The sequence below is a fragment of the Antedon mediterranea genome, chromosome 11 (genome assembly GCF_964355755.1).
Source record: "Antedon mediterranea chromosome 11, ecAntMedi1.1, whole genome shotgun sequence".
Taxonomy (NCBI): domain Eukaryota; kingdom Metazoa; phylum Echinodermata; class Crinoidea; order Comatulida; family Antedonidae; genus Antedon; species Antedon mediterranea.
The window spans coordinates 831,614-850,676 of record NC_092680.1 but is presented as its reverse complement, the minus strand read 5'-3'; the positions used below and the strand labels follow the sequence as shown (position 1 = coordinate 850,676).

Here is a 19,063-nt window from a genome sequence, read left to right as displayed (position 1 = left end):
CTTGGCTGCGACAAATATCAACAGTACTGTACTATGTACGCGCGCGGTGTCGCAGCCACAGATAAATCATTTGATCTTGGCTGCGACAAATACCAACAGTACTGTACTATGTACGCGCGCGGTGTCGCAGCCACAGATAAATCATTTGATCTTGGCTGCAACAAATACCAACAGTACTGTACTATGTACGCGCGCGGTGTCGCAGCCACAGATAAATCATTTGATCTTCGGAGCTCAGCATCCTGTTGTTAGGTTGCCTTGGTATAGCACCCTCGCAAATTCAAAAGCTCCCTCAAGGCACATCTTGTGATTCTTAGGAGTTTAGATCGTCGAAGCTTGAAATTCTGTAAGTAAAGTTTGTACATAGAGAGACAATGTATTGTGTTAATATTAATGTTCTATGATTGCGATAGCAGACACACTTTGGCTGTATAAACCTCCGGGGACATGAAATACACAGCAACATACGCAATATTCAAATAACAAAAACAATTTTTAATTTTGTATAAAACATTAAAAGTACAGTATTTCCGCGCAGGTATGCGTTATGATTCAAAATGCAGTTTTATTGTGACCCCGCTCAGGTCCGAACCGTTATCGCACATAAAATGGATTTTTATATTGTGAACTTTGTATAATCTATGTGTTTCACATAAGCTGTGATGGCCGAGTGGTTAAGGCGTTGGACTTGAAATCCAATGGGATCTTCCCGCGCAGGTCCCTGCTCGCAGCGACTTGTTTTGTCCCTTTCTTATTTCAGACAATATATTTTTTTTTTGTTTTTGACAATTTTGTATAATTTATGTATTTCACATAAGCTGTGATGGCCGAGTGGTTAAGGCGTTGGACTCGAAATCCAATGGGATCTTCCCGCGCAGGTTCGAACCCTGCTCGCAGCGAGACGTTTTGTCTTCCTTTCTTATTTTAGAAAATTTATTTCTATTTATTCTTGCGAATTTTGTAAAATGTATCTATTTCAGATAAGCTTTGATGGCCGAGTGGTTAAGTCGTTGGACTCGAAATCCAATGGGATCTTCCCGCGCAGGTTCGAACCCTGCTCGCAGCGAATTATTTTGTCTTCCTTTCTTATTTTAGAAAATTTATTTCTATTTATTCTTGCGAACTTTGTAAAATGTATCTATTTCAGATAAGCTTTGATGGCCGAGTGGTTAAGTCGTTGGACTCGAAATCCAATGGGATCTTCCCGCGCAGGTTCGCACCTTGCTCGGAGCGGACTCTTTTGTCATTCCTTTTTTAAAGAAAATATATTTTCTTTTTATTTTTTAAAATTTTGTATAATTTATGTATTTCACATAACCTGTGATGGCCGAGTGGTTAAGGCGTTGGACTTGAAATCCAATGGGATCTTCCCGCGCAGGTTCGAACCTTGCTCGCAGCGAATTGTTTTGTCCCTTTCTTATTTTAGAAATATTGTGTCTTTTTATTGTACCGAATTTTGTAAATTTTTTCTATTTCACATAAGCTGGGATGGCCGAGTGGTTAAGGCGTTGGACTTGAAATCCAATGGGATCTTCCCGCGCAGGTTCGAACCCTGCTCGCAGCGAATTGTTTTGTCCCTTTCTTATTTTAGAAATATTGTGTCTTTTTATTGTACCGAATTTTTTTAATGTTTTCTATTTCACATACGCTGTGATGGCCGAGTGGTTAAGGCGTTGGACTTGAAATCCAATTGGATCTTCCCGCGCAGGTTCGAACCCTGCTTGCAGCGAATTATTTTGTCTACCTTTCTTATTTTAGAAAATATATTTTCTTTTTATTGTGAATTTTGTAATAGATATCTATTTCACATAAGCTGTGATGGCCGAGTGGTTAAGGCGTCGGACTTGAAATTCAATGGGATCTTCCCGCGCAGGTTCGAACCCTGCTCGCAGCGAAACGTTTCGTCTTCTTTTTTTATTTTAGAAAGTATATTTTCCTTTTATTGTTGCGAATTTTGTAAACTTTTTCTATTTCACATACGCTGTGATGGCCGAGTGGTTAAGGCGTTGGACTTGAAATCCAATGGGATCTTCCCGCGCAGGTTCGAACCCTGCTCGCAGCGAATTATTTTGTCCCTTTCTTATTTTAGAAATATTGTGTCTTTTTATTGTACCGAATTTTTTTAAATGTGTGTATTTCTCATAAGCTGTGATGGCCGAGTGGTTAAGGCGTTGGACTTGAAATCCAATGGGATCTTCCCGCGCAGGTTCGAACCCTGCTCACAGCGAAACGTTTTGTCTTCCTTTCTTATTTTAGAAAATATATTTTCTTTTTATTGTTGCGAATTTTGTAAAAGATATTTATTTCATATAAGCTGTGATGGCCGAGTGGTTAAGGCGTTGGACTTGAAATCCAATGGGATCTTCCCGCGCAGGTTCGAACCCTGCTCGCAGCGAATTATTTTGTCTTCCTTTCTTATTTTAGAAAATATATTTTCTTTTTATTGTTGTGAATTTTGTAAAAGATATTTATTTCACATAAGCTGTGATGGCCGAGTGGTTAAGGCGTTGGACTCGAAATCCAATGGGATCTTCCCGCGCAGGTTCGAACCCTGCTCGCAGCGAAATGTTTTGTCTTCCTTTCTTATTTTAGAAAATATATTTTCTTTTTATTGTTGCGAATTTTGTCAACTTTTTCTATTTCACATAAGCTGTGATGGCCGAGTGGTTAAGGCGTTGGACTTGAAATCCAATGGGATCTTCCCTCGCAGGTTCGAACCCTGTTTACAGCGAATTATTGTGTCTTCCTTTCTTATTTTAGAAAATATATATTCTTTTTATTGTTTCGAATTTTGTAAAAGATATTTATTTCACATAAGCTGTGATGGCCGAGTGGTTAAGGCGTTGGACTTGAAATCCAATGGGATCTTCCCGCGCAGGTTCGAACCCTGCTCGCAGCGAAACGTTTCGTCTTCCTTTCTTATTTTAGAAAGTATATTTTCCTTTTATTGTTGCGAATTTTGTAAACTTTTTCTATTTCACATACGCTGTGATGGCCGAGTGGTTAAGGCGTTGGACTTGAAATCCAATGGGATCTTCCCGCGCAGGTTCGAACCCTGCTCGCAGCGAAACGTTTCGTCTTTCTTTCTTATTTTAGAAAGTATATTTTCCTTTTATTGTTGCGAATTTTGTAAACTTTTTCTATTTCACATACGCTGTGATGGCCGAGTGGTTAAGGCGTTGGACTTGAAATCCAATGGGATCTTCCCGCGCAGATTCGAACCCTGCTCGCAGCGAAACGTTTTGTCTTCCTTTCTTATTTTAGAAAATATATTTTCTTTTTATTGTTGCGAATTTTGTAAAAGATATTTATTTGATATAAGCTGTGATGGCCGAGTGGTTAAGGCGTTGGACTTGAAATCCAATGGGATCTTCCCGCGCAGGTTCGAACCCTGCTCGCAGCGAATTATTTTGTCCCTTTCTTATTTTAGAAATATTGTGTCTTTTTATTGTACCGAATTTTTTAAAATGTGTGTATTTCTCATAAGCTATGATAGCTGAGTGGTTAAGGCGTTGGACTTGAAATCCAATGGGGTCTTCCCGCGCAGGTTCGAACCCTGCTCACAGCGAAACGTTTTGTCTTCCTTTCTTATTTTAGACAATATATTTTCTTTTTATTGTTACGAATTTTGTAAATTTTTTCTATTTCACATAAGCTGTGATGGCCGAGTGGTTAAGGCGTTGGACTTGAAATCCAATGGGATCTTCCCGCGCAGGTTCGAACCCTGCTCGGAGTGAATTATTTTGTCTTCCTTTCTTATTTTAGAAAATATATTTTCTTTTTATTGTTGTGAATTTTGTAAAAGATATTTATTTCACATAAGCTGTGATGGCCGAGTGGTTAAGGCGTTGGACTTGAAATCCAATGGGATCTTCCCGCGCAGGTTCGAACCCTGCTCGCAGCGAATTATTTTGTCTTCCTTTCTTATTTTAGAAAATATATTTTCTTTTTATTGTTGTGAATTTTGTAAAAGGTATTTATTTCACATAAACTGTGATGGCCGAGTGGTTAAGGCGTTGGACTTGAAATCCAATGGGAACTTCCCGCGCAGGTTCGAACCCTGCTCACAGCGAGTTATTTTGTCTTCCTTTCTTATTTTAGAAAATATATTTTCTTTTTATTGTTGTGAATTTTGTAAAAGATATTTATTTCACATAAGTTGTGATGGCCGAGTGGTTAAGGCGTTGGACTTGAAATCCAATGGGATCTTCCCGCGCAGGTTCGAACCCTGCTCGCAGCGAAACGTTTTGTCTTCCTTTCTTATTTTAGAAAATATATTTTCTTTTTATTGTTGCGAATTTTGTAAAAGATATTTATTTCATATAAGCTGTGATGGCCGAGTGGTTAAGGCGTTGGACTTGAAATCCAATGGGATCTTCCCGCGCCGGTTCGAACCCTCGCAGCGAATTATTTTGTCTTCCTTTCTTATTTTAGAAAATATATTTCTTTTTCTTGTGAATTTTGTAAAAGATATTTATTTCACATAAGCTGTGATGGCCGAGTGGTTAAGGCGTTGGACTCGAAATCCAATGGGATCTTCCCGCGCAGGTTCGAACCCTGCTCGCAGCGAAACGTTTTGTCTTCCTTTCTTATTTTAGAAAATATATTTTCTTTTTATTGTTGCGAATTTTGTAAACTTTTTCTATTTCACATAAGCTGTGATGGGCGAGTGGTTAAGGCGTTTGACCTGAGATCCATGCGATCTTACAGCGCAGGTTCGAACCCTGCTCGCAGCGAATTTGTCTTTTTTAAAGAAAATATAGTTTCTTATTATTCTTGCAAATTGAAAAATATAGTTTTTTTTTATTGTTGCTAACTTTCGGAAACACGACCTTTAGCTGACCAAGTCACGTCTGCTGGGACTTTTTATCTAATGAAGTCTCGTGATTTGTTGAGGGCGCATGTGACCAAAACAAAAATAAAATGGCTACTTTCCCAGTGTCGATGCAAGTTGGAAGTTGGATTGCCTTTGCTGTTGCATTTGTGGTAAATTATTATAAAAAACTAATTTCTTCTTATTATTTGAACCGATATATCTTTACTAGGACGAAACATGGCTAAACATGCTAGCGTATAGGGCCTATTTAGTTTAGGCCTACCTAGTATTAGTAACTAGGCCTAGCCTAGCCTAATAGTAGGCCTAAGCCTGGCCCTAGATAGGGCTAGCTAGTAGGTCTAGGCTAGTAGTAGTCTAGCCTATATACTCTAGCCTAGGAGGCCTATATAGTATATAGGCCTAGCCTATGCCCTACTAGGCTAGGTAGGCCTAGCTAGACCCCCGTAGTAGTAGCCTAGCCTAGGCCTAGTAGGCCTCAGCCTAGCCTAGCCTAGCTAGGCCTCGTATTAGTAGGCCTAACTAGCTAGGCCTAGCATAATAATAATGTAGGCTTAGACTAGGCCTAGTTTAAGTTAGTATAGTAGGGCAGACTAATCAATAACCCCATTTTATTAATTAATCCAATTTATCGAGTCCAGCTGATTTAGGGTAGGCCTAGCTAGCCAGCTACTACTACTCCTATATTAGTATATGCCTAGCTCTAGGGGCCTCCTTTAAAAGCGGCAGGTAGGCTCAAAATCAAAGAATTATTAAAATTGTATTTTTTTTTGTAGTTTACTTGTTTACTTTCTTGTTTACTTGTATCCGGAGCTCAGCAATGCTGTGTCCGGAGTGGAGGCTAGGCTATGCCTATAAGCCCCTCTTGATAATTACATCAACTCTTGAATATGGCGCAAATTTAAGAGGGTGGTTGGACCATGCCCGTTCAAGTTAGCTTAATTTTGACTGTATTATTTTGTTTTTCTTTTATAGTTAACATTTCTGTTTTCAACATGGTATGTTCTATACTACAGATACAAACGTCACAGTGAATGCAGCTCAACACTTACTGGTAAATAAACAAAAATAATATCATCTAAACACAAACTTCTCCTCCACACAACTCCCCCCCCCCCCTCCCCCCTGCCAACCAAAAAAGGGAGACCTACTGTACCAACAAAATCTAGCTGTATATGGTATTTCATGGTGTTCTGCAAACCTGTTCTGTGTATGCGTCATGTATGCAAATAATATGATACATTTATTCTTGACAGCTATTCTAGGCCTGTCTGTGAGTTTACTTACCGTCATTATGGGGCCTGTAGATGTGTTTCTAGTGTCTTTCATGAAGGATGATAATGGTGAATTTAAGGTATGAACTCCTACCTGGACTTCCAAAGTGTTTTGTTATTACTAACACATCCTTCAGATTCTTATTAATTATTTTTCAATTCTCAGTGTTGTCTATGAACATGTCAACTGTCTACAGTACTTCCAACCAAACTTTCTTGCAACTTTATAAAAAATAATAGCATTCATACCCATAAAACTAGATCCTCCTGTAATCTCCACCCTCCCCTTACCAAATTAACATTAATGCAACATAATATCCATTATAGTGGCACCAAATTATTTAATGATCTCCCCGACGAAATTAAATTGTCACCTTCAAAAAATACATTTTCTTTTAAACTTAAACAAATTCTACTCCATAAATAACTAATAATAATAAAACAACATGTTTATTCTGGGTTTTCTGTGCTTCCATAGTATTTTATTATTATTAATTTGTCGTTGTATTGCTTTACATGTTTGTTTGTCTTGTTTTGTTTCTGTTTGTTTAAACTCCAATATGATTACAATTTCTTAACTGGCTACCCGTCACAAGTTTTTTTGGAGGGAAACCTCCAAATGTTATTACTTTCTGGGTGTTGCCTCTTAATTATTTATATTTAAATTGTTAATTTGTTTACTTTGAAATGATAAGAAATAAATGTTATTATGAATGAATGAATGAATGTTGGTATTGTAAACTTGAACATTTCTAGTTTTCACCCCTAAAAAAAGCCAGAAATTTCAGTAAATTTGTTTTCATAGAGGTTCTAGTTGTGATTTAATCAATATTTCTTGGTTAGTCTACAAATAAAAAGGAAAAAATTGAAGAGAAACCAAGTGTAGAATTAGGTGCCAAGTAAACAATTAGGTGTGTTTTAAATTAAAGTTCAATAATAATACACTTCTTTCATCATATACTAAGCTACTGTATTCATTTTAGGATTGGGCTGAATCTAATGTAACAAGACATCAAGTACAAGAGACTGTTCTTTACTGTTACTATGGTAATTGTATATAAAATATATTATTTACAAGATCACTTTAGGATGACCCTATTCAGGAGCACTTTCCTGTGGAATGAAAGAATCAATACAGTATGTTTAACATATAGCGAAGCCCTATTCAGGGAAATCTCTATTCAGGAGACACCCCTTATTCAGGGAAATCTCTATTCAGGAGACACCCCTTATTCAGGGAAATCTCTATTCAGGAGACACCCCTTATTCAGGGAAACCTCTATTAAGGGGACACCCCTTATTCAGGGAAACCTCTATTCAGGGAAACCTCTATTCAGGGACACCCCTTATTCAGGAAACCTCTATTCAGGGAAACCTCTATTCAGTTGACACCCCTTATTCAGGGAAACCTCTATTCAGGGAAACCTCTATTCAGGGGACACCCCTTATTCAGGAAACCTCTATTCAGGGAAACCTCTATTCAGGGGACACCCCTTATTCAGGGAAACCTCTATTCAGGGGACACCCCTTATTCAGGGACACCTCTCTTCAGGGGACACCCCTTATTCAGGGAAACCTCTATTCAGGGGACACCCCTTATTCAGGAAACCTCTATTCAGGGGACACCCCTTATTCAGGGAAACCTCTATTCAGGGGACACCCCTTATTCAGGGACACCTCTATTCAGGGGACACCCCTTATTCAGCGAAAACCTTTATTCAGGGGACACCCCTTATTCAGCGAACACCTTTATTCAGGGGACACCCCTTATTCACAAACACCTTTATTCAGAGGACACCCCTTATTCAGCGAACACCTTTATTCAGGGAACACCCTTTATTCAGGGAACACCCCTTATTCAGGGACACCCCTTATTCAGCAAACACCTTTATTCAGGGACACCCCTTATTCAGCGAACACCTTTATTCAGGGAACACCCCTTATTCACAAACACCTTTATTCAGGGAACACCCCTTATTCAGCAAACACCTTTATTCAGGGACACCCCTTATTCAGCGAACACCTTTATTCAGGGAACACCCCTTATTCACAAACACCTTTATTCAGGGAACACCCCTTATTCAGCGAACACCTTTATTCAGGGACACCCCTTATTCAGGGACACCCCTTATTCAGAGAACACCTTTATTCAGGGACACCCCCTATTCAGGGACACCCCTTATTCAGAGAACACCTTTATTCAGGGAACACCCCTTATTCAGCGAACACCTTTATTCAGGGAACATCCCTTATTCAGAGAACACCTTATTCAGAGAACACCTTTATTCAGGGACACCCCTTATTCAGAGAACACCCTTATTCAGGGAACACCCCTTATTCAGAGAACACCTTTATTCAGGGATACCCCTTATTCAGCAAACACCTTTATTCAGGGACACCCCTTATTCACAAACACCTTTATTCAGGGACATCCTTTATTCACAAACACATTTATTCAGGGACACCCCTTATTCAGCGAACACCTTTATTCAGGGACACCCCTTATTCACAAACACCTTTATTCAGGGACATCCTTTATTCACAAACACATTTATTCAGGGAACACCCTTATTCAGAGAACACTTTTATTCAGAGAACACCTTTATTCACAAACACATTTATTCAGGGAACACCCCTTATTCAGAGAACACCTTTATTCACAAACACATTTATTCAGGGAACACCCCTTATTCAGAGAACACCTTTATTCAGAGAACACCTTTATTCACAAACACATTTATTCAGGGAACACCCCTTATTCAGAGAACACCTTTATTCAGAGAACACCTTTATTCACAAACACCCTTATTCAGGGAACACCCCTTATTCAGAGAACACCTTTATTCAGAGAACACCTTTATTCAGGGAACACCTTTATTCAGAGAACACCTTTATTCAGGGAACACCCCTATAATGAGAACACATTGGTCGGTTCATGAGGATCATTATGCTGTGAAAGTATGACCTATGATTTATCTTATTTTATTTCAGTTTTATTTCACACAACATAATTATTACACTACATACATTTATCAAATTTATTACCATCATGGCTTTGAACCTGCAGATAAAACAATGAATATGATGATGACTGAAATAAACAAGTAGAAAAACAAAACAAGAAATGGGCGTTAAATAAGTTCTTCTTAGTTCTAAGTGATTAAATGATTTATGTCTCTTTAGCTATGTATGGCTGCCTTACACTGTTTGTGTTCCTCATCATTCCATTTGTTTATTTCTACTATGAAGAAGAAGATGAAAACACGAATATTAAAAGTGTGAGTAAAATGGCTCATATTTTGTTAACAGTGATGTAAAATGTTATGTGCCCATATATAGATATGATGATGTCATATCATTGCCATATTTGGGCATATCACTACCATATTTGGGTACATCACACTTTTTTGTCATATAAAGTTTGATAGTGTAGACAAAGCTTTACATGTTTTTGTCAAGAAGTTTCCTACGTAAATTCTTGTAATAACTTTTAGGATTCATTTCTTCTTCTATTTATTCAGAGAATGTGTGGCGCTATGAAGTACTCGGCCTGCTTTTTATTTGCTGCTGTTGTACTATTAATGATTGGGTAAAAAATTTATATGGTGTATTATGTGAGACGCCTTCTATAATCTCAAAGAACCTTGAATCTGAAATAGCATAAGAAACTAATAACAAATTGTATGATATATGGGCCTTGGCGATCCAAACATACTTCTCAATAATTGTTTGGATAGTGATCATCTTGCATAATGGCACCTCAATATACTACATCTTAATATTAATATACACACAGCCAGTATCACAAACAGATAACTCATCAAGAGGCTCCTTGATTGTCAGCATACGCTGTTTAGGGTTACCCTCTATAAATAAGGTGAAATAAATAAATATATCTTATCTTTATACAGAGCTTTTGTTCCTCTCAAAAAACCACCAGTCACAAACAATGCAACAATAGCTAATGATCTGGCATTTCTCGCCAATGAGTTACGTAACACTAGTAAGTAATATTTCATACAATCATTTTATTTGCATATGGGTACCCTAAAATAAAAAAAAAATGATAATAAGGAATGATATTGTTCGTTTTTCCTTCTCATGATGAGCCTATATTGTTTTATTTTGTTATCTTATTTGCTATTTTTAGAGGGTGAAACAGCTCTTTACTTTACTATTGGATTTTTAACAGTCATTGGATTTGTCTGTCTTGTGTTCTACACAGTAAGTGTTGTTATTTTGTGCTGTTCAGCAACTAATTTATAATTAACTTGCATAATATTGTATGAAATAAACTGAACAATTCGATAAACAAACAAATTAGAAAAATCTTCAAAAAAAGAGTATTTTTATGACCGTTTTATTTTCATAGGGGTTTGGATTAGTGACTCTTCCTGCTGACATGATCAAAGGAAGAAAGAGTGTGTCAACTGAGTTGGACAGCGTTAGGAATGAGGCAAACGACAGTCGACAAAGGCGTAAAACTATCAGGAGAAAGGTACTACAATACAACACCTGTTTTGGGACACGGGCCCATTTATTAAGGAGACACCCTTCTATTAAGAGGACACCCTTTTATTAAGGAGATACTTACCTGTGAAACGAACAAAATGCATTATATGTTTTAACATTGCAGCAAACCCCTGTTTAAGGAGATACCTGTGAAACAAACAAAGGGCATTATATGTTTTAACATTGCAGCAAACCCCTGTTTAAGGAGATACTTACCTGTGAAACAAACAAAGGGCATTATATGTTTTAACATTGCAGCAAACCTCTGTTTAAGGAGATACTTACCTGTGAAACAAACAAAGGGCATTATATGTTTTAACATTGCAGCAAACCTCTGTTTAAGGAGATACTTACCTGTGAAACAAACAAAGGGCATTATATGTTTTAACATTGCAGCAAACCCCTGTTTAAGGAGATACTTACCTGTGAAACAAACAAAGGGCATTATATGTTTTAACATTGCAGCAAACCCCTGTTTAAGGAGATACTTACCTGTGAAACAAACAAAGGGCATTATATGTTTTAACATTGCAGCAAACCTCTGTTTAAGGATTTGTAGGCTGTCTTCGTTATACAGGTTTCTACTGTATTTTTTTCCAAATAATTACTATGATATTTGTTTGTGTATATTTTCATGAAAATCGTGTAATTTAACTACAAAATTCTTGGTGTGTCCAATGTGTTATTTAACTACAAAATTCCTGGTGTGTTAATGTGTTATTTAACTGCAGAATTCTTGTTGTGTCCAATGTGTTATTTAACTACAAAATTCCTGGTGTGTCAATGTGTTATTTAACTGCAGAATTCTTGGTGTGTCCAATGTGTTATTTAACTACAAAATTCCTGGTGTGTCAATGTGTTATTTAACTGCAGAATTCTTGGTGTGTCCAATGTGTAATTTAACTACAAAATTCCTGGTGTGTCCAATGTGTTATTTAACTGCAGAATTCTTGTTGTGTCAATGTGTTATTTAACTGCAGAATTCTTGGTGTGTCCAATGTGTTATTTAACTACAAAATTCCTGGTGTGTCAATGTGTTATTTAACTGCAGAATTCTTGTTGTGTCAATGTGTTATTTAACTGCAGAATTCTTGGTGTGTCCAATGTGTTATTTAACTGCAGAATTCTTGTTGTGTCCAATGTGTTATTTAACTGCAGAATTCTTGGTGTGTCCAATGTGTTAGTTATTTAACTGCAGAATTCTTGGTGTGTCCAATGTGTTATTTAACTGCAGAATTCTTGATGTGTCCAATGTGTTATTTAACTGCAGAATTCTTGATGTGTCCAATGTGTTATTTAACTACAAAATTCCTGGTGTGTCAATGTGTTATTTAACTGCAGAATTCTTGTTGTGTCAATATGTTATTTAACTGCAGAATTCTTGGTGTGTCCAATGTGTTATTTAACTGCAGAATTCTTGGTGTGTCCAATGTGTTATTTAACTGCAGAATTCTTGATGTCTCCAATGTGTTATTTAACTGCAGAATTCTTGATGTGTCTAATGTGTTATTTAACTACAAAATTCCTGGTGTGTCAATGTGTTATTTAACTGCAGAGTTCTTGTTGTGTCAATATGTTATTTAACTGCAGAATTCTTGGTGTGTCCAATGTGTTATTTAACTGCAGAATTCTTGGTGTGTCCAATGTGTTATTTAACTGCAATAGAGTTGTCAACCTCTGATACACATTGTATAAATACAAATTGTACCCTTAAGTATTAATACGTTTATTGTTGTTGATAGTACAAGGATACAAATCGGCGAATAAGCTCACGTGATCGAGGCAAGATAGACAATCTCAACGACCAAGAAGAACTACTAAAACGTAAAGAGCGCCACCTTGAGGCCCTGCAGGCAAGATGCTGTAGTAAATGCACATTTCTCTGGCGACCTTTTGAGATTACATTTGGTGTTTTATGTTGTTTGGCCGCGTTACTCATCTTTGTATCTCTGTTTATTACAAGGTTTGTTGACATGCATATATTAACATTTCTCTATTGACAAGTTTAAATATGTATTGTCCCCAAAAAACATGAAAAATGAAGATTAATAAAATCAGACTTTAAATAGGCCATTTTGCAGTTTTTATAAAGTTATTCACTTCTGTAAAAAGAAAATATTAATATTTCACTTTTAAAAAGACAAAAGAAACGTTTAATTTTAACCAAAAACCATTATCTGACAGACAATTTAAGTTTTTTTTGCTTTATATTACATTTTTTCAGGTAAATTATTTTTTTTTCCACAATTAACAATCCTTTAATTGTTTTCATTTACAGCTTGGACCGTGCTATGCACTCCCTTGGTGTTAAAACAGGGTACATCCTACCAGAGAGACACTACCCTAACCCTATTGATATGGTCTTGCTCCTAAGTCAACAGGTACGATATTTTATCTTTTTATCAGCATCCATAATATTGTTGTGCATGAACCACACTTAAACATTCTCATTTGAGGTTCAATATTTTTATTGTGATCAGTCAATTTAAAAAACATTGAGGTTCCTGATGGATGTAAACCCACTGTAATTTGACAAATCATGATGCGATGGAACATCCAAACTGCCGTTTGTGATTGGTCAACTCACTCCTGTTGCGCCTATCACTGCGTCCTGTTCAATGGGGAACAAAGCATAAATAATAGTTGAGTTTCAAAGTTGTATTTTATTTCTTGATTGTAATTTCTCATTGATTTTCAGATTTTTCCACTTGACTACATCATATTTGCTTCTATTATCATCTTCCTATTTCTTACCACTATTACTGGAATTGAAAGAATTGGTATTTGGTTCTGTTGTGTTAAGGTAAGTCCAATTATATTATTTACAGTCAACTCTCCCAATACCAGACACCTTTGGGCTGGCCTAATATGTCTGGTTTTCTGTTTTCATTTCATTTCATTCATTTTATTCATCAAAAAAACATAAAAATCATAAAACATGTCAAAGATAAAATGCATAAAAGATGAAAAGGATCAACAACAAAAGCTAAAAGCTTGTACAAGGTTGAAGACCTAAAAAAACTAACAGCTAAAACTATAAAAAGATATATACAATATATTAACATATAAAAATAAAAAAAACAATGACATCGGCAGAAATTAAGATTTGTACTTATTAATTAGATTCAACTTATACAATTTTTTAAAAACATTGATGGATTTTGCATTTTTAAAAGTCATATCTAAGTTGTTCCAGACATGAGGACCCGAAACAGCAATACTATGACTTGTAGAAACTAGTCTTCGAAGAGGAGGTCGAAGTTTACATTTTCCTCTAGTATTGTACTTATGACCATTACCATCAGTAAAATTTTTAAGGTTTAAAAATCGTAAATCAGGATTATTCAATATTTGGAACATAAAAATGCCAATTTGGTAATTATGAATATCGTCAATTTTTAATACATTATGTATGTGGAAGAGAGTTATATCTCTATGAATGTTTCATTCAAGTGGATATATTCACCTAAAATTAAAAACGTTATTTAGTAACTCCATACACATTACATATAATGCTCAATATACATACATAATCATTTATTGACTGTGTATTGTTATTTTATGATCTTGATGACAAACTAAAGCATTTTAAATCTGTTTATACTTTTCGTAAAAATTTTTAAAAATATCTTATTTCTTTATGCTAATTTTAATATTATTATGATTGTAGTACACTGAAAGTATCTATTTTTATTTCATCGTTTTTGTTTTTATTTATTATTTTAAGTAGTAAATTGTATTAGTTTAAATGTATGTGTATTATTTCTGGGGTCTTTCTCGAGACAAGAAACTTGATTTCTTCTAGAGAAGACCCCAAATGATGGCTTATTACCATGTTTTCATTTAAATAATGTACACAATATATATTATACTGTATATATATATGCCATTGTTGAACTTGGACTTTGAACTTGAACTTTGAACTTTAGATGTACAAGTTACGTGCAACCCGTACCAAGCCGCAAGCATTGCTCTTCCTCTGTATGATTCTAATATTCACAGTTCTGGCCATTAACACCATGATGTATACACTAGCTCCAGAGTATATGACGTATGGAAATCAAAAATATGTCGTAAGTAAAGATCGTATACCATAAAAAGATAGATATATTGATTAAAATTTTAATTATTTAATTATTTTTAAATGTTCAGTATTATGAACAATTTGTATTTAGCACTAATAATGGGTTGTTTCATTGGTGGATTGATTAGCAGAGAGATGAAATAAAAGTATTATAGTTTTTTAGAAGTGTACTTACAATTATTTTTTTTAACCAACAGACTGAAAATAACAGTACGGAACAGTGTACTACAAATGAACCAGAAGGTATGTTGTCTTATTCTACACAGTTTTTAATTAAGCTCTGTCTACACTACCAAACTTTATGTGACAACAAAGTGTGGTGTGCCCATATATGGACATGATGATGTCATATCACTACTATATTTGGGCACTTTTTTTTTTATAGTGTAGACAAAGCTTTATTCCCCACTGCCCACATGGATTTAATTACAAGAATGTAATACCAGATTCACTAAACTAACTATGTTCATGTATTTAGCACAAGATTTGAGTCTAGTAGAGAAATAAGTTGTTACTTCTTGTTTCTTCCTTTTCCTTCAAAAAAAGAATATATATACTTTACTGTATTAGTATTATGTTATGTTATATAAATTGTTGCTGGAAATAAGCATTATACAATATTAAAAATTTGTTTTCAATGTTATTGTGAGACTAGAAAATAAACATGTTGGGAATTGATTTGCTTTATATTTTCAGAGTGCATAATGAGCATAGCAGCTTCTCTTCTAACCACCTTTGTTTTTAAATTGTGGTTCTTTGGCGTCTTCTATTACTGGGCTAACTGGGCTTTTCTAGCTGTAAGTATTTTAACCACCAGTAGTGACTAAATACAGATATCAAATACATTTGGTTTGGTTTGTACTTCATCACTGCATACAAATAAAAGCACCTCTCTCTAACTTTATGTAAAAAAAGAACACTGTAGACAAACAGTGTAGCTGGATATTGGTGTTCACAGGTATGGTGCCTAGTACTTAGTACTTACTTAGTGGCATACCCTCCCTTATTAAAAAAAATCAATAAATTAGGTTGATTTCAGCACTTTTTTTCACAATTTTAAAGTCATGAACCCAGCTCAAGTCCAGAATCTGCCCCTGGTAGTCAGTATATGAACATAAGAATACCAACATATCATTATCAACATCTTTATGATATCATTAATACTCTTTTTATTCTCCCATTACTATTGGCAGATGGTTCTTATTGGTTTAGTGGTGTCTATCTTTAAGAGCAGGAGGTCATCCATTGAGGGTGAGGTTGACTCGGATGATACTGATGATAGTGATGATGATGAGCTCCTTCAAGTTTAAACTCAATTTCTTTCAGCGTGTCACAATTTAAAGGTATGTCATTGGCTGTTTAAACAGCACAATTTAGCGTGTAGCTATGCCATTGGCTGTTTAAACAGGGCAATCTAAATAAGATTTGTTTCAAAAGTGGGACACAACACAATTAATGTTAAGCATTGGATAATCCATTCCTTGTGAGTTGAAGTAGTAAATCTTTATTTATTCACAAAAAGTGTAATCAACAATTAAGAGTCGTGAGTGAACAATCTTAAGCCAACAAACATGAATTTTAAAAAAAATGAAAAAAAAAATTAGAAATAGAAGAAATTATACATAGACAGTCAATCCTATTGAGTACATATTGTAGCAAGGACTGATGTAACACAATGATGTATGTTCACCATAAGTAAATTGACCAATCACAGTGCGGATGGTGAACTCATTGTTACACCTACATCGTTATCTTTGTGTCCAAGTAGGAACAAAGCTTAAGCTGGACTTGATCAGAGCTTATGAAACACTGTAATATTTCTAATAAGTCAGATTTTGAAAAAAAACAGGGAAATCCAGTAGTTGATTCTCTGTACTGTATCTATAATTTGTACAGTATCATTGGCAATTTCTGTGATACAGAACAACATGTTTTTCACATGTGACACCTGTATCATACAATAGGCAAATGTCTAACCATAACATTCAGGCACCACATGTGATAATATATGACACTGTATTACAGCATTTGCCTATGATACTGGACATAAAATGCAATATGTGTCAATACAGTATAAATCAGATAAATCTAGGCTGGTGAAGACATGTATATATACTGTAATTATTACTCTCTTGAATTTGATTCTACTTAAAGTTGTTTTTTTTCACATTTATATAAATTTATTGGAAATTTTTATTTTATGGAAATGAGTAAATCTAGTATGTTGTACAGAAATGAAATTTATTTTAAATATTTAATTGTTAATGCATATATTATTTTAAATATCTTATAGTGTATATATGATTTTTTAGACATCGAATATATTGATTGATTGACTATTTATGTGGCGTTTGTTGATTAAGTCACAACATAGTTTGAACTTATTTAAATTGAGTTAGGACAATTTATGTACGAGTGTGCTTATCGAAGCAGAGATATAACATTATTTTATGAGAATTTAACTGAAATGCATTTGTGTTTATTGAGGCAGATATAACATTAATTTATTTATGCAAGTTTCTGATGTTTTTTAAAAATTTTGATTAAAAGAAGCTTTAATTTTAAATGCAGTAATAAACAATAACATGAATGGAACTATTCAATGGAACTATTCAATGGAACTATTCAATGGAACTATTCAATGGAACTATTCAATGGAACTATTCAATGGAACTATTCAATGGAACTATTCAATGGAACTATTCAATGGAACTATTCAATGGAACTATTCAATGGAACTATTCAATGGAACTATTCAATGGAACTATTCAATGGAACTATTCAATGGAACTATTCAATGGAACTATTCAATGGAACTATTCAATGGAACTATTCAATGGAACTATTCAATGGAACTATTCAATGGAACTATTCAATGGAACTATTCAATGGAACTATTCAATGGCACTATTCAATGGAACTATTCCATGATGCGGACATTTCACATTTTGTACAATTTATTTTTAAACTATGCCATCTTTTCATTTATGCTATGCCTTATAATATTGGACACACTTCGAATTGTTGATTTATATTTTACTTTTTATTAGTATGCTTAAAAGCAGGTCAATTATATTTTACTTGATTATTGTCTTAAGCTCTGTCTACACTATCAAACTTTAGGTGTTATGCCCATATATGGACATGATGTCATATCACTACCATATCTAAGTACATCACACTAGTTTGATAGTGTAGACAGAGCTTAAGACAGTAAACATGTAAACTTATTTGTGCCAAGACTTATTTATATATATAAATATTGGACTCATTTTGCAATGAATCATCATAAAAATGAAATTGTTGTTAATTCCAAATCAGCCATACTTAATGTTATAATCAAATGTGTATATATTATTACTGATTGAATAAATAAATAATGTACATACATAATGTATTTTGCTTTTTTTGTTAGCCATCAATCCGATTTGTATAAACCTATTTATAGACAGAATTAAGTATAACATTATAATCAAAATTGATTGAATGAGAGAAATAAGTTACCGTATTTTCTGTAGTTTAAGTTTCGTTTTAATAAGGTATAGCAAGTGGCATAGAGGGTGTGGGGTGGGGGGGGGGGAGGGTTGCGGTTGCTCATCTTTGGGAGGTGAAACACAATTTATTAATCAGAACAGAACATAGATAGCTCCATGATATAACTAATCAGGACCCTTGTTCTCCGATTTCAAAAGTCGAAGTCCCGTACTAAATTCAATCCTGCCGAATGTAGCATATTATACATAGACACTAAATATGTGCGTATTGGCTTATATTGAGTGGCGTAGCGGCTAGGAGCGTTCACTGGCTAAACCCAGGGGCACAGGAGCTTATGGGGGTCATGAGCAGTGCCCAGGGAAACAACATGCTTTAAAATATGTCAAAAAAGTTAAAAACGCCCGAGGCCTCCAGCGTTGGAGGGCCACTTAAGGGTTCCTATACCAGGGGCCTCGAATCTTGCCACTGCTTATATTGATTGTGATTAAAGGATAGACAAATACATTTACTATATAAACAAGTTTATTCATTATTATTATTATTATTCATTATTTCATACACTGCAAATGAAACTATTCACGTTCATTGACGCTGGTTGCTATGGATATCGCGTCTTTTAAACCGTCAACACATTGCAAATTAAAAACACATCACTGAAATAAACTTAAAATATCGGAAAAACAAAATTAGCAACTTTATCTCTTAATAAAATATATTAACATATTGTTTATCTTCCCCGAGAATAATGGAAGCTTCTGCACGACATTATTGTTCAACATTCGATTCACACTTTCTATGTTTAATATGCCCTAACAATTTAAACACCTATGTTGATGGGCGTCACAGCTGTGTACTATTACACCA

At 35.0% G+C, this 19,063-nt stretch overlaps 1 protein-coding gene and 24 non-coding genes across 26 annotated transcripts; all 25 read left to right on the top strand.

Annotated features, from left to right (window-relative positions):
• The first annotated feature begins 656 nt into the window (after positions 1–656).
• Positions 657–733, top strand: Trnas-uga (transfer RNA serine (anticodon UGA)). The gene has a single exon. It is a non-coding gene; the product is annotated as a tRNA-Ser (tRNA).
• An 84-nt stretch (positions 734–817) lies between these two features.
• Positions 818–899, top strand: Trnas-cga (transfer RNA serine (anticodon CGA)). The gene has a single exon. It is a non-coding gene; the product is annotated as a tRNA-Ser (tRNA).
• Positions 900–984: 85 nt separating this feature from the next.
• Trnas-cga (transfer RNA serine (anticodon CGA)) lies at positions 985–1,066 on the top strand. The gene has a single exon. It is a non-coding gene; the product is annotated as a tRNA-Ser (tRNA).
• Positions 1,067–1,151: 85 nt separating this feature from the next.
• Positions 1,152–1,233, top strand: Trnas-cga (transfer RNA serine (anticodon CGA)). The gene has a single exon. It is a non-coding gene; the product is annotated as a tRNA-Ser (tRNA).
• An 84-nt stretch (positions 1,234–1,317) lies between these two features.
• Trnas-uga (transfer RNA serine (anticodon UGA)) lies at positions 1,318–1,399 on the top strand. The gene has a single exon. It is a non-coding gene; the product is annotated as a tRNA-Ser (tRNA).
• An 83-nt stretch (positions 1,400–1,482) lies between these two features.
• Trnas-uga (transfer RNA serine (anticodon UGA)) lies at positions 1,483–1,564 on the top strand. The gene has a single exon. It is a non-coding gene; the product is annotated as a tRNA-Ser (tRNA).
• Positions 1,565–1,647: 83 nt separating this feature from the next.
• Positions 1,648–1,729, top strand: Trnas-uga (transfer RNA serine (anticodon UGA)). The gene has a single exon. It is a non-coding gene; the product is annotated as a tRNA-Ser (tRNA).
• An 83-nt stretch (positions 1,730–1,812) lies between these two features.
• Positions 1,813–1,894, top strand: Trnas-uga (transfer RNA serine (anticodon UGA)). Its single transcript has one exon. It is a non-coding gene; the product is annotated as a tRNA-Ser (tRNA).
• An 86-nt stretch (positions 1,895–1,980) lies between these two features.
• Trnas-uga (transfer RNA serine (anticodon UGA)) lies at positions 1,981–2,062 on the top strand. Its single transcript has one exon. It is a non-coding gene; the product is annotated as a tRNA-Ser (tRNA).
• Positions 2,063–2,145: 83 nt separating this feature from the next.
• Trnas-uga (transfer RNA serine (anticodon UGA)) lies at positions 2,146–2,227 on the top strand. The gene has a single exon. It is a non-coding gene; the product is annotated as a tRNA-Ser (tRNA).
• An 86-nt stretch (positions 2,228–2,313) lies between these two features.
• On the top strand, positions 2,314–2,395 carry Trnas-uga (transfer RNA serine (anticodon UGA)). The gene has a single exon. It is a non-coding gene; the product is annotated as a tRNA-Ser (tRNA).
• Positions 2,396–2,481: 86 nt separating this feature from the next.
• On the top strand, positions 2,482–2,563 carry Trnas-cga (transfer RNA serine (anticodon CGA)). The gene has a single exon. It is a non-coding gene; the product is annotated as a tRNA-Ser (tRNA).
• Positions 2,564–2,649: 86 nt separating this feature from the next.
• Trnas-uga (transfer RNA serine (anticodon UGA)) lies at positions 2,650–2,731 on the top strand. Its single transcript has one exon. It is a non-coding gene; the product is annotated as a tRNA-Ser (tRNA).
• Positions 2,732–2,817: 86 nt separating this feature from the next.
• On the top strand, positions 2,818–2,899 carry Trnas-uga (transfer RNA serine (anticodon UGA)). Its single transcript has one exon. It is a non-coding gene; the product is annotated as a tRNA-Ser (tRNA).
• An 86-nt stretch (positions 2,900–2,985) lies between these two features.
• Positions 2,986–3,067, top strand: Trnas-uga (transfer RNA serine (anticodon UGA)). Its single transcript has one exon. It is a non-coding gene; the product is annotated as a tRNA-Ser (tRNA).
• Positions 3,068–3,153: 86 nt separating this feature from the next.
• Positions 3,154–3,235, top strand: Trnas-uga (transfer RNA serine (anticodon UGA)). The gene has a single exon. It is a non-coding gene; the product is annotated as a tRNA-Ser (tRNA).
• An 86-nt stretch (positions 3,236–3,321) lies between these two features.
• Positions 3,322–3,403, top strand: Trnas-uga (transfer RNA serine (anticodon UGA)). Its single transcript has one exon. It is a non-coding gene; the product is annotated as a tRNA-Ser (tRNA).
• An 83-nt stretch (positions 3,404–3,486) lies between these two features.
• Trnas-uga (transfer RNA serine (anticodon UGA)) lies at positions 3,487–3,568 on the top strand. The gene has a single exon. It is a non-coding gene; the product is annotated as a tRNA-Ser (tRNA).
• An 86-nt stretch (positions 3,569–3,654) lies between these two features.
• On the top strand, positions 3,655–3,736 carry Trnas-uga (transfer RNA serine (anticodon UGA)). Its single transcript has one exon. It is a non-coding gene; the product is annotated as a tRNA-Ser (tRNA).
• Positions 3,737–3,822: 86 nt separating this feature from the next.
• Positions 3,823–3,904, top strand: Trnas-uga (transfer RNA serine (anticodon UGA)). Its single transcript has one exon. It is a non-coding gene; the product is annotated as a tRNA-Ser (tRNA).
• Positions 3,905–3,990: 86 nt separating this feature from the next.
• Trnas-uga (transfer RNA serine (anticodon UGA)) lies at positions 3,991–4,072 on the top strand. The gene has a single exon. It is a non-coding gene; the product is annotated as a tRNA-Ser (tRNA).
• An 86-nt stretch (positions 4,073–4,158) lies between these two features.
• Trnas-uga (transfer RNA serine (anticodon UGA)) lies at positions 4,159–4,240 on the top strand. Its single transcript has one exon. It is a non-coding gene; the product is annotated as a tRNA-Ser (tRNA).
• An 86-nt stretch (positions 4,241–4,326) lies between these two features.
• Trnas-uga (transfer RNA serine (anticodon UGA)) lies at positions 4,327–4,405 on the top strand. Its single transcript has one exon. It is a non-coding gene; the product is annotated as a tRNA-Ser (tRNA).
• An 82-nt stretch (positions 4,406–4,487) lies between these two features.
• Trnas-cga (transfer RNA serine (anticodon CGA)) lies at positions 4,488–4,569 on the top strand. Its single transcript has one exon. It is a non-coding gene; the product is annotated as a tRNA-Ser (tRNA).
• Positions 4,570–4,924: 355 nt separating this feature from the next.
• Positions 4,925–18,076, top strand: LOC140062846 (probable lysosomal cobalamin transporter). 2 transcript variants are annotated; one of them, XM_072109217.1, is made up of 17 exons: positions 4,925–4,986; positions 5,810–5,888; positions 6,091–6,188; positions 7,092–7,155; positions 9,292–9,386; positions 9,630–9,697; positions 10,020–10,111; positions 10,259–10,332; positions 10,481–10,606; positions 12,363–12,583; positions 12,899–13,001; positions 13,319–13,423; positions 14,550–14,693; positions 14,902–14,947; positions 15,401–15,501; positions 15,898–16,047; positions 17,276–18,076. In XM_072109217.1, exons 1-16 carry the CDS (start codon positions 4,945–4,947, stop codon positions 16,012–16,014), a joined length of 1,575 nt encoding a protein of 524 aa, XP_071965318.1. In that variant the 5' UTR covers positions 4,925–4,944; the 3' UTR covers positions 16,015–16,047; positions 17,276–18,076. The 2 variants fall into 2 exon arrangements, with proteins under 2 accessions (XP_071965318.1, XP_071965317.1); XM_072109216.1 differs by having other exon boundaries at positions 15,898–18,075.
• Positions 18,077–19,063: the final 987 nt, after the last annotated feature.

What these genes read in the sequence shown, in the direction of transcription:
- LOC140062846 (XM_072109217.1), top strand. Translation starts at nt 4,945, where the DNA reads ATGCAAGTTGGAAGTTGGATTGCCTTTGCTGTTGCATTTGTG. An exon ending in CCTTTGCTGTTGCATTTGTG is followed by an intron (nt 4,987 to 5,809) that starts GTAAATTATTAT and finishes TTTCTTTTATAG; the next exon opens with TTAACATTTCTGTTTTCAAC. An exon ending in ATGATAATGGTGAATTTAAG is followed by an intron (nt 6,189 to 7,091) that starts GTATGAACTCCT and finishes TATTCATTTTAG; the next exon opens with GATTGGGCTGAATCTAATGT.